We start from the raw sequence: 11609 nt of genomic DNA, 5'->3' as shown, positions 1-11609 counted from the left end.
TATAACTCCGTGGTATAATTCCACAGTGACCCCTTCGGCCTGTAAAATATAGCCAAACGGCGTAGGGCCACCCTGAGGCCACCGCAGAAACTCTGCGGCCACTGCACGTTTCTATCAATTCAGAGGGCGTACGGCCGCCGTATCCTCGCCGTAGAGCAAATGTGACTTGGGCCTTAGCACATCTTTCTCAACATTGATTTGATTAAACCAACAGTTTTAACATTGCTGTTTTTTTCCCCCCTTGTTTCTCCTTTTATTACTTCCACCACCTAAGGTGGACGGAGGTTAGGTTTTCACCCCTGTTTGTCTGTCTGTGAGCATGATATCTCAAAAGCTTATGGATGGATTCGGATGAAACTTAGTGAACAGGTTGTGTTTGTGATGAGGACCAAATGATTTTGGTGTTTTTTTTTTTTGATTTTGGTGAAGATATACGGAACCAAGAAGTTTTTTTTTTTAAATTGATTCTTCACCATTGAGTGATAGGGCTAAAAACTATATTATGTATGTGGCATGATGTCTCAAAGTTTTGGACGGATTTGGATGAAACTTGGTGAGCCGCTGTTGGATGTGTGACAAGGATGAATTGATTCGATTTTGGTGAAGATCCGAATTCGGATACGCGGATTAAAAAAAATTTCAAGTGACTACTTCACCATTGAGAGATGGGGCCAATAAATATATAATATAGCACGATATGTCAAAAAGTTGGGGACGAGTTATGACAAAACTAGGTGGATGAGTTGGGCAGTTGACAAGAACAAGCCGATTCGATTTTGGTTGAGGTCCTGATGGAGATCCGGCCCATCAGTGGGATACAAAATGTAAACTGTTCAATGTGGCCGAGGTATGTGCTCGACCGAGTGCCGATCTAGTTTGGTTTATTTAATTACGAGAAAGTACCACCCACCGCTTCGCTAACAGGGATACTCATGGAAGAGTGAAAAATTAGGTGTTTGGGTTAATTAAAGCACCCCTTTTGAAGATAACTAGCGGCCTTATTTCATCATATCCTTCATCATGCGATCCTCGGCCACCTTGCTGTCTGGGGTCTCAAGGCGTTTCCTGGGTATCTTCCGCTGGGGTCTGAAGCCGCCATATTTTTTGACCTGCTCAACCATGCCTTGACTTGGAACAGGCCACAACTTGGAACAAGCTGTTCATCATAGCGATGAATCGCTGGGGACATTGCAACGCTTATAAATGCCCGGAAATGTCAGCGTTAGTTGTTTTAGTTCATTTCTGCACACGTGATCACCACGAGTGTCTCTTAAACTAAAACAAATTACAAAATCTAAGCTCCAGAATCGAACTTACAAGCAGTTCTCATTCCTAGAAAAGTGTTCATTTGTCCAATTCTTACATATGTGACATTTTGGGCGTCTCCAGGAGGTTTTATGTTTTATATGACGACTCGGTGATTGCCGAACGGCGTGCCAAGGGAGCCGTTCCTTATCGACCGTTTCCTTGGAGTGCTTGCTTGAATGCTTAAGCCACTTGGCGAGCACTCTCCGAGCTGCTTGGTTGTTCGTTTCGGGGAAAAGTACATGTGCTTTCAATCTCACATCGATTAGACGTACGTTTCCTCCTTTGTTGGGTCCCGCGGTGCCGTGCGGTGAGTGACTCGGGAGGTGTCTTATCCACTGAAAATGTGCAAGGATCACTTTGTGCGATCTCCATTTGTAATCCACCTCTCACTTCGACATCGAGATATATTAAAAAAACAATGAGGTTCATCCGATCAGGTGTTCTCCATGTTTGTTCGTGCTGTGAAGGTGAAGAGTATAGATCGACATTTTGTGTTCTGTGACTTTGGACATTATTTAATTAAATTTCGCTAATTACCCACTTTAAATCCTCTTTCAAAGAAAACGCTGTTTCAAGGTAAATCTTTGTCTTTGTTCTTTTTATTTACTTGATGCGTGTGTACATTTGCACGCGTGTGTGTGTGTGTACGTAAACTGTTACCTGTAAACTGTAAACGTAAACTGTTACCACTCTGGCATTTGGCACCGGCGTGTGCGTGTGCGTGTGCGTGTGTTTTTCGTTATCTCCATATACAGGTTTCAGAAAGTGGAACGGAGCCCTCACAGGGGTCAAAATATCCACCTCCATGAGTATGTGTCTGTCTGTCTGTCTGTCTGTCTGTGTGTGTGCTTGTGTACGTGTAAGTTGCTGTTGCCTGCTATCTCCACATGTGGGTGGGTCTGAAGCCACCATGTTTTTTGACCTGCTTAACCATGCCTTGACTTGGAACAGGCTGCAACGTTTTCTTAACGACAAAGTTTTTTTTTTTCTTCACTTTCCTCACTTATTATCGAATGCCTTTTCATCAGAGCTACAAATCGCTGTATGCATCGCTTTTGTGAGTACTATAGTTATCTGAGTGAGTGTTTCGTGTTCCATTGTCCTGAGCGAGTGGTTTGTGCTCCGTCGTCCTTAGCGAGTGGTTTGTGCTCCGTCGTCCTTAGCGAGTGGTTCGTGCTCCGTCGTCCTGAGCAAGTGGTTTGTGCTCCGTCGTCCTGAGCGAGTGGTTTGTGCTCCGTCGTCCTGAGCGAGTGGTTTGTGCTCCGTCGTCCTGAGCGAGTGGTTTGTGCTCCGTCATCCTTAGCGACTAATTTGTGCTCCGTCGTCCTGAGCGAGTGGTTCTTGCTCCAGTGTCCTGAGTGAGTGGTTCGTGCTCTATCGTCCTGAGTGAGTGATTTGTGCTCTGTCATCCTTAGCGAGTGGCTCGTGCTCCGTCGTCCTGAGTGAGTGGTTCGTGCTCCGTCGTCCTGAGTGAGTGGTTCATGCTCCGTCATCCTTAGCGAGTGATTTGTGCTCCGTCATCCTGAGCGAGTGGTTCGTGCTTCGTCCTCCTGAGCGAGTAGTTCATGCTTCGTCCTCCTGAGCGAGTGGTTCGTGCTCCGTCCTCCTGAGCGAGTGGTTCGTGCTCCTCTGTCCTGATTGAGTGGTTCGTGCTCCGTCCTCCTGAGCGAGTGGTTTGTGCTCCTCCGTCCTGAGTGAATGGTTCGTGCTCCGTCCTCATGAGCGAGTTGTTCGTGCTCCGTGCTCCGTCCTCCTGAGCGAGTTGTTTGTGCTCCTCCGTCCTTAGCGAGTGATTTGTGCTCCGTCATCCTGAGCGAGTGGTTCGTGCTTCGTCCTCCTGAGCGAGTAGTTCATGCTTCGTCCTCCTGAGCGAGTGGTTCGTGCTCCGTCCTCCTGAACAAGTGGTTCGTGCTCTGTCCTCCTGAGCGAGTGGTTCGTGCTCCTCCGTCCTGAGTGAGTGGTTCGTGCTCCATCCTCCTGAGTGAGTGGTTTGTGCTCCTCCGTCCTGAGCGAATGGTTCGTGCCCCGCCATCCTGAGCGAGTTGTTCGTGCTCCGTCCTCCTGAGCGAGTTGTTTGTACTCTGTCGTCCTTAGCGAGTGTTTCATGCTCCTCCGTCCTTAGCGAGTGGTTCATGCTCCTCCGTCCTGAGCGAGTGGTTCGTGCTCGGTCCTCCTGAGCGAGTTGTTCGTGCTCCTCCGTCCTGAGCGAGTGGTTCGTGCTCAGTCTTCCTGAGCGAGTTGTTCGTGCTCCTCCGTCCTGAACGAGTGGTTCGTGCTTCGTCATCCTGAGCGAGTGGATTATGCTTCGTCATTCTGACCGAGTGGTGAAAGCACACCTGCTTTCCGATCCTTGCTCTATCCCCTCCCAATACAGTGCAGCACCCTCCTCCACACCTCTCTTTCTCTCTCCCCTCCCCCCTCTCTCTCTTTCTCTCTCTGTCTGTCTCTGGAAGTGTCCGGGCGAGGTTTCTCTGGACATGTCCGAGTGGTGTTTCTTTCTGGACAGTTTGCCTCATGATGCTTCCGGGCTGTGTTTGTCTCTGGACAGCTTGGCTCCAGATGTGTCCGGGTGGTATTTGTCTCTGGACGTGTCCGGGAGGTGTTTCTCTGGACGTGTCTGGGAGGTGTTCGTCTCTGGACGTGTCCTGGAAGTGTTTGTCTCTGGACCTGTCCGGGCGGTGTTTGTCTCTGGATAGCTTAGTTCCAGACACATCTGGGCGGTATTTATGTTCGGACAGGAGTTTGTCTTCGGATGTGTCCGAACCGCTTGGCTATGGATGCATCCGGCAGGTTTTGTCTCCGGACGTGTCCGGGTAGTGTTTGCCTCCAAGCCATCTTTATAGTGTTACGGCTGTGGAAATTCGCAAGCCACCATTCAGGTCCCGTAGGTGAGATAACTCGAAGTACATGTGTAGTTAGCCCCAAACGCGTTGTTTCGAGGGAATTTATGTGATTCATTCATGCTGCGACGCTTTGAGATAGCCGTTTTTCTGTTCTATCTTTATTTTGAATCAACCGCCATAACCATCAAACCACCACCAAAAACCCTCCACCACCCTCACCTCTCTCCTACGGCCATTCCCGCACCACCTGTGAACACTGAGCGTCCGGCTGTCTTGGGCTCGTTCAAGCGATACGCACCGAGCCGCGAGTGCAAATTGCGGCCTTTCCGAGGAAGAATTCGGATCAAGAATGCTACACGCCCACTTCTGATCCGTCCAATCAGCAAGCGCGGAGCAGCTTGGCCCCGCCTCCAGGGCGTCCGTGTGAAATCTAAATATGCAAATTCTAGGATCAGGGGAGGTTGACGCCCACTTTTCCTCCGTCCAATGGCCGAGCGTGGCTCCGCCCCGAGCTCATCGTGATACGGAAATTTGCATATGGGTTCTCCTGCCGACCTATAAAGCACCGAGCGCAAGGCGAATCGTAGCAGACTTTTGGCAGAGTCAGTTTGGAAGAGCAGAGTGTAGCAGCAGCAGAGTCGGGTGGTGAAGGCACCGCGTTGGGTTCTGCAGTCGGCTGAGGAGAGTTGGGGGAAGAGGCTAAGGAGCTCGGGTCCGAGGCGAGAAGGACGGCGGTCGGCGACGAGGTCGCGGCGGGAGATCATTCGTCGCGGGACCCAAGCCAGCCATTCTCCCTCCCCCAGAGCATCAACAATTCCCCCTTTTCCCCCGCGCTGAGATAGTGCAACAAGGGGGCCCCGTTCCCACCCCACTCCAAACGTCGTGCCAACGAAACCCGCGAAGGAGCACGGAGTCGGGGCACAGCCACGCGGCCACGTCTGCGGCTCGTCCGCCAACACGCCACGAGGACGCGGGTAGAACCCACCCGGTCTCGCGGACCTGGCCGCTCCTTCAAGTCCCGCGCACATATTGGCCTACAGGCCCGTCTGCCCCCTTGTCTATGAGGGTGGCTTCTTTCCTTTGCTTTTGAGTAAATGTGGGTTGGCGCCGTGTCTTGTAAAGTAGAACTGTGTAAGTGTTGCCGTGTGTACGCGTATTCGGTTGTAACTCTGCGTTGTTGTTTCTTTTGTTTTCCTGATATAGGTGCATTTTGACTGTTTGGCTGTATATGTGTGCTTTCCGTGTGTCGCGTAATAAATGTGCATTGTGTGAACTGTTTTCCCGTTTCGCTTCGTCTTTTCTTTCTTGACTCTACATCCTGCTTCACGTAAAGGGTTCGTAGTGGGCTTAATATGCCCGATAATTAATCAGAACCGTCGAGGCCGACGATAACACCGCTCGGGTATCCCGATAGCACGGAACGGACCGCTTAAGCGGTTCGTGTCCGGAGTCGGCCTGTGGCGAGGTAAGATCGCCCGGTCAACCATCCGCGCAGGTACTTAGGTAGATCAAATTTGGCGAGCTACCCTATCCTGCATGGGTGGGCAATTGGCACGGTCGTGGTAGGGTTAAACCCCCACCCGTGACTGGCTCCCGGCGTTGTTCCGAGAGGGTCACGACAGAATTGTCCGTTCCGGTGGGCGAGGCGGCCGCCATTCGAGTCGAGCGGCCGATCGCACGCCGGCGGGCGCGAATTCGCAACAATAGTATGACCAGTGGAAAATGGATTTCAGACATTATTTTGTTTCCATCTTCACTGTTTGTCTATGCAGAATAATTTTGATGAAACAGTATGAATCGTAATTAACGCTCCACCACACGTCTGCCTACCCTTCCTCTCACCTCACACTGTGTTCCCTTCCCCCACCCCTCCTTGCCCCCCCCCTCCACCACCCCTCCTTGCTCCCCTCCCACCTCTCTCTGCTTTCCTCTTCACCTCTTCACTCTCCCCCCTCTCACTCCCCCACCCCTCTCTCCCTCTTCCCCCTTCTTTTTCTCCCACCCCCCTTTAGTATTCCCGTCAGCGAAGTCATGTGTGGTATTTGCTCGTCAACAAATTATAAAAACAACGTTGCATAACAGCCGTTTCAGGGAGATGTGGATAAACATTAATATTTATATACAGCTGCCAATCGGCACGTATGCCTGATGTTGGCTGTTATGGTTAAGCTGCTGTCACACCTTGACGTTTTAGCCAGCGTATGGCAACGTATATTGACGTATGTAGACGTATTTGACGTATTCCGGACGACCACAGAACTTACTGAACGGGTTTCTAACTTACAGCTACTGTAAAATGACATATTGGCAGCGTTTGGGGGAATTGGTACATAAAAATGGGGTTCACACAGGAGGAACCCGTCAGTGTTCCAGACTCCATGTTTTTTTTTGTTTTTTCTTTCTTTCTTTCTTCGGCATGACGGTGATGTTGACACTTCGATTTCTAGTGCGGTTATGATTTAAATCGTTGAGCGGCAGCCTATTAATTATATTATATTATAACCGCACTCGAAATCGAAGTGTCAACATCACCGCCATGCCGAAGAAAAAAAAGAAAGAAAAAAATCCATGGAGTCTGGAACACTGACGGGTTCCTCCTGTGTGAACCCCATTTTTATGTACCAATTCCCCTAAACGGTGCCAATACGCCATTTTACGGTAGCTGTAAGTTAGAGACCCGTTCAGTAAGTTCTGTGGTCGTCCGGAAGACGTCAAATACGTCTACATACGGCAATATACGTTGGAGATACGTTACTCATAGGTTCAAAGCACGTTACTCATAGGTTAGAAATAAGTCTCAGGTATGCGAAACATTACCTCGACGTGTTTCGACTTATGAGTAACTTACAAGTAACGTGTGTCGACGTGTGTCAACGATCGCGTAACGTGCCTACAACTTATGGCCAGCGTATGCGGAACGTGTGAGTCATACGCTGGCATACGTCGAAAAATTTTGAGCATGTTAAAATTTGTCGACGAGCTCGGCGTACTACGACGTATGCCAGCGTGCTCTTAACGTAAACAAAACCTACCCATAACGTATTCGACGTGTGCCAGCGTTTTAGACAAATTTTTCATACGTCGGCATACGCTGGCTAAATCGTCAAGGTGTGACAGCGGCTTTAGGATGGCGGGCTTAGAATCCTTGGGTCCTGAATTAAAATCCCACTCTTCTGTTGAATTAATACCAGGTGGGGTTGACTCAGCCTGTCATCCTTCTGAGGTCGGCAAAATGAGTGCCAGCTTGCTGGTATCCTGCGTCGGAGTGGCGACCCATCCAGGATTGTGCCCAATAGCCCAGGAAACTGCTTAGGCAGCACCAACGCTCTGTACAGAGTATGGTCCCAATGGATAGATGGAATCATCATGTGACGGGTGAAAATAAATTTGGCTCCGTAATTTAGAAAACACCTCAATGCAGTAAACGGCTAAGAAATCGTGTGTTATCGAATATATTTTGCTTTGAAAGTCACCAAGAGAAACCATATAACTTTTGTAAAGCATACCCGGTTCATATAAAATAATCATTGCTTTAGAAACAGTCACGAGAACAAAGTAAAATGTGATCGCTCGTACGCTGCTGAGGTTTAAAGTTAAAATCTCAAACAACTGTCATCAATCATCATCATCATCATATGGGATGAAACTTTTGCCACCACGACGCCAAAAACCAGGCATGCAAGCATGCACACACACCCACGGAGAGTCCCGTTACAGATCCGAATCTACCAATATGTACCACGTCCGTGTGTGCTGTCGATGTACCTCAATCTTGTAGCAACTGCCGACTGTACATCCCAACCAGGACACGAACTGTACTGCCATCGACTGTTGGGTGCTTGGCAAGTGGCTGAAGCACTCGAGCAAGCACTCCAATTGCATGGTTGAACAGGAACGGCTGGCTTGGCAAGCGATAGCAAGCTGATTGGTAATGGCACATACCCGCAAAAAACTAAGCATCTCCAATTTCTTAACATTTTCAGATTTCACTCCAGATTTCGAGTTATTTAATCCACGTGATCCGATCCTCAAAACTCAAATAATATTTCTATCATGTACTTTAATTAGTCCGTGAGAGTAGATCGTGAAAAATCGCATCACATAATGCACGACATTGCTCCAAGCTCCAATTTAAAAACTACAGCACTTACAAAAGTGATGCATACAGCCATTTGTCAGGATGTAGATGAGGCTTTCGATGATATGACTGAAGAAGGTGGAAAAAAAAAAATTATATATATATATATATATTTTGAGCACTTTATTGTTAAATTGCTGCGGCCTGTTCCAACTCGAGACATTGTTGAGCAAGTGGAACAAAATGGCGAATAAAGACCCCAGCGAGGTAACTCAGGATGTTCCTTAAGACCCTGTAGAAAGAGTGAGGTGACAGAGGTTCGTGAAGGATATAATTAAATAATGCCGTTAATTATTTTCAAAAGGGGCGTTTTAATTAACCCTAACATCCAATTTTCACTCTTGCACTCCCTTGGAGTTTCCTTTCGTATGCATGCAAAGCTCCAGGCTGCTAGCTTTCATGGTTTTGGAGTTATGGAGGAGACACACACACACACACGCACACACACACACGCACACACATTTATCGTTGTTGTTCTCCTTTCGGCTGCTCCCGTTAGGGGTCGCCACAGTGGATCATCCATTATGATCCGCATACTGATTTGGCAAAGGTTTTACACCGGATGCCCTTCCTGACGCAACCCTGGTCGCCTCTTACGACACAGGGATAAGGGTTGGGTTTCGCCATGATTCCGGGATGCCCTACACCCTGTCATAGCGTGGCCCAGCGCAGAGCACCCGTCCTCAAGCGATCCTCCAACCCAAGCCTCCGAGTCGCCGGATTACAGGCGAACGCCACTACGCCCGGTCGCACACACATTTATTATTATAGATTATTGCCATGTTCTTTTGGGTTTTTTTGTAATCGGCATCTCTTTGTTTGTCTGTCCGTCACACTATCTCCTTCTAAATGGTTATGCAGAAATTCACCAAACTTGGTAGTTGTGATCAATACATAGCAAGAAAGTGTGAGAGCAGGATCATTTTTGGCCCTGCCCACAGGCTCTGTGGTGGGGTCGAAAGGTCAAATACCAAAATGCAATTACAGGCACATTCTAAAACATTTTTCATGAAACTTTGCATATGCAATCAACATTGTGGGTCCCATGAAATATGTAACGGTTTTTTTGGATTGGACCCCCGGCTTATGCCCTCGGGCGTGGGGACTTCGGGTCACATGGGTCAAAGTGAGAAAAAAGAAATCGACTCAAAACTTGATATTGGGTCATATCTGGTGGAACTTTTTGCCATCTTTCAACCTTGCTTTCGGTGGGAAGCATTGATTTGTGATGGCGTGCCATATTGACTTCACTGTAGTTGCCTTTGTATGTATGCTATCATTGTGACATCACAGCAGTTGCATTTTCTTCTCCCCTCTCTGCAGGATGATGGCTTCGTGCATTTCTTCGAGCAACAGAGGGATGATGCTTGGTTACGGGACCTCTTGGTCATGATTGCCGGAATTGGATTGACTGCAACACTGGCGTATCGTTTTGTTGCAACACGCTGAGCCAATCGGTCTGTGACCCACAAGGTCAATTGTAAGGGTACCGAGCATCTGACAGGTTGACTGCATTCTGAACCTTGGGGATTAAGGTGGATGTCTTCGGCGCGGATCGGAGTCTGAGAGCTTCAAATGCATTTGAAGATGCTTCTTGGTCATGATAGGCAGGTCGACTGTTCGTTGAGGTGATTGAAAATGGAGACTCGATTTGAAGATATGAACCAGCGGTCGTCATTTTCGGGTCTTGCTTGTTTTGCATCCTTGGCATGGTTGTTGCAGAGTCATCTTTTTTTGGTTGTTTTTTGTTTGTGCGAAGCGTTCGCTGCTGAAGCATTTTTGATGCAAAGCATATGATGTTACAGTGTATTTGGTATCAAAAGTACCGTGATAGTTGCGACTCCTTTTAGTGACGTTTCCTGCGGTTTATCAATTGTGTAATTTTGCTTTTCTGTTCATTTTTCTCCATCAAGTTTTGTTTTTAACCCACAGCTAGTCTCATATTACGATGTTCTATCAAAATATAAACCCCATTGTAAGGTGAAGTTCCCGACGGAGCGAGCGTTTCATCGGTTTGTCTGTGTGAAATGTTTCACCGTGAGGGAAAGTACTGCAATAGTGACTCCGAAAACAATGCCATCTGCTAATTGGTACGATGCGAATGCAAAACCAGTAAATGCAAACGTTGAAATATTTGCACACTTGCTGTTAGTTTTGCTTGATTCCAAGAGATGGCATCAGTGATGAGTTTTCTTCTGTTGCAAGTGACGAATCCAAGTTTGCCTTTTCAACACCGGAACGAGACGTTGGACCTCATGAGTGATAGCTTAAAGAATTTCTTGTTAACACTGTTAGAACAGCTTGTGTGTCATTCCTGTGAATGTTATCTAGTTGTGCAACCAGCAATTTGGTGTTTATATTATGGGAGAAAATGAAATATTAATTGGGGGGGGGGGGGAGGGTTGGGGCCAATGGAAAGATAGCAAAGATCATTGCCGCGAGTAGGAAAGCACAGTCTACCTAACCGTTCAGATTTCTTCCTCGTCCTTTGAAAGATTGCTGCCATTGACAGCATTTGGAAAGAGATTCCTGACGGGATATATTTATCATTAATGGATGTTAGCAGATTAACTTTAACAAACGTGTACATAGTCTTGTCTTGTACTGGTGTGAATACAAAGGAGTGGTGGTGCTGGCAGAAGAATATCAAATGTGTGTCTTTATGAAAGTTGCGTACATGTTCTGCAAATAAAAAGGAAACTGTTTTTGGGATAAACATTGCAGATAATATGATCAAGATCAATATTTTCGTGTGTTTGTGCACTTGCACGTTATTCTTTCACGTCTGAGCCATAGCAACTCGAGGTCCCAGATTTTAGGTGTAAGTACTTCAGGTTCTGGCCAAGATTTTAAGCTACCACGCGTTGGCCTTGCCGTCTGTTTTGAGGCCGCCAAAGGCCTCTATAAAGTGTATAATGGGATACGGTGCCGGGCAGTGCTGCCGCCTGCCTGCAGGCAAAAGGTAACTGCCATGAGGTCAATAGTTCCATGGCTTTTCAATGTCCAACACATCCCAAAACCACTGCCAGAAAAAGGTCTGCACTCAGCCAGGTATCCCCTCCTCCTGGGTAGTGTTTGTACACAAAAATAAATTAGTAATATCATAGTCGAGGCTCATGGAAGAGCAGGTACTAGTACATTGGATGGATCAGGACGCAACGGAACAAAGGGAACAGCAGAGAGAGGGGGGAAACGCCAACAGTGGAGTTGAAGGGCAATATAGAGGCAGAGCTGGACAACAATGGGGGCCGGAGTGGATGGATGCATGGGGTGGACGAGATTCATACAGAAGGAAACTCTCAAGAGGGAAAACTGAAAAT

The 11609-nt window shown here is 47.7% G+C and overlaps 1 protein-coding gene across 1 annotated transcript in view; it reads left to right on the top strand.

Annotated features, from left to right (window-relative positions):
- Positions 1–11005, top strand: part of LOC147020914 (anti-apoptotic protein NR13-like) — a 50282-nt gene extending 39277 nt beyond the window's left edge. Inside the window, exon 3 of the mRNA XM_085890571.1 lies at positions 9613–11005. Coding sequence (XP_085746697.1) covers positions 9613–9738 — 126 coding nt within the window. The 3' untranslated portion in view covers positions 9739–11005. The remainder of the gene's footprint in view (positions 1–9612) is intronic.
- Positions 11006–11609: the final 604 nt, after the last annotated feature.

This window comes from Eptatretus burgeri, chromosome 8, assembly GCF_056783735.1.
Source record: "Eptatretus burgeri isolate ZD-2024b chromosome 8, Ebu_testis_v1, whole genome shotgun sequence".
NCBI classification, from domain to species: Eukaryota; Metazoa; Chordata; class Myxini; order Myxiniformes; family Myxinidae; genus Eptatretus; species Eptatretus burgeri.
This window is presented reverse-complemented; position numbering and strand designations above follow the sequence as displayed.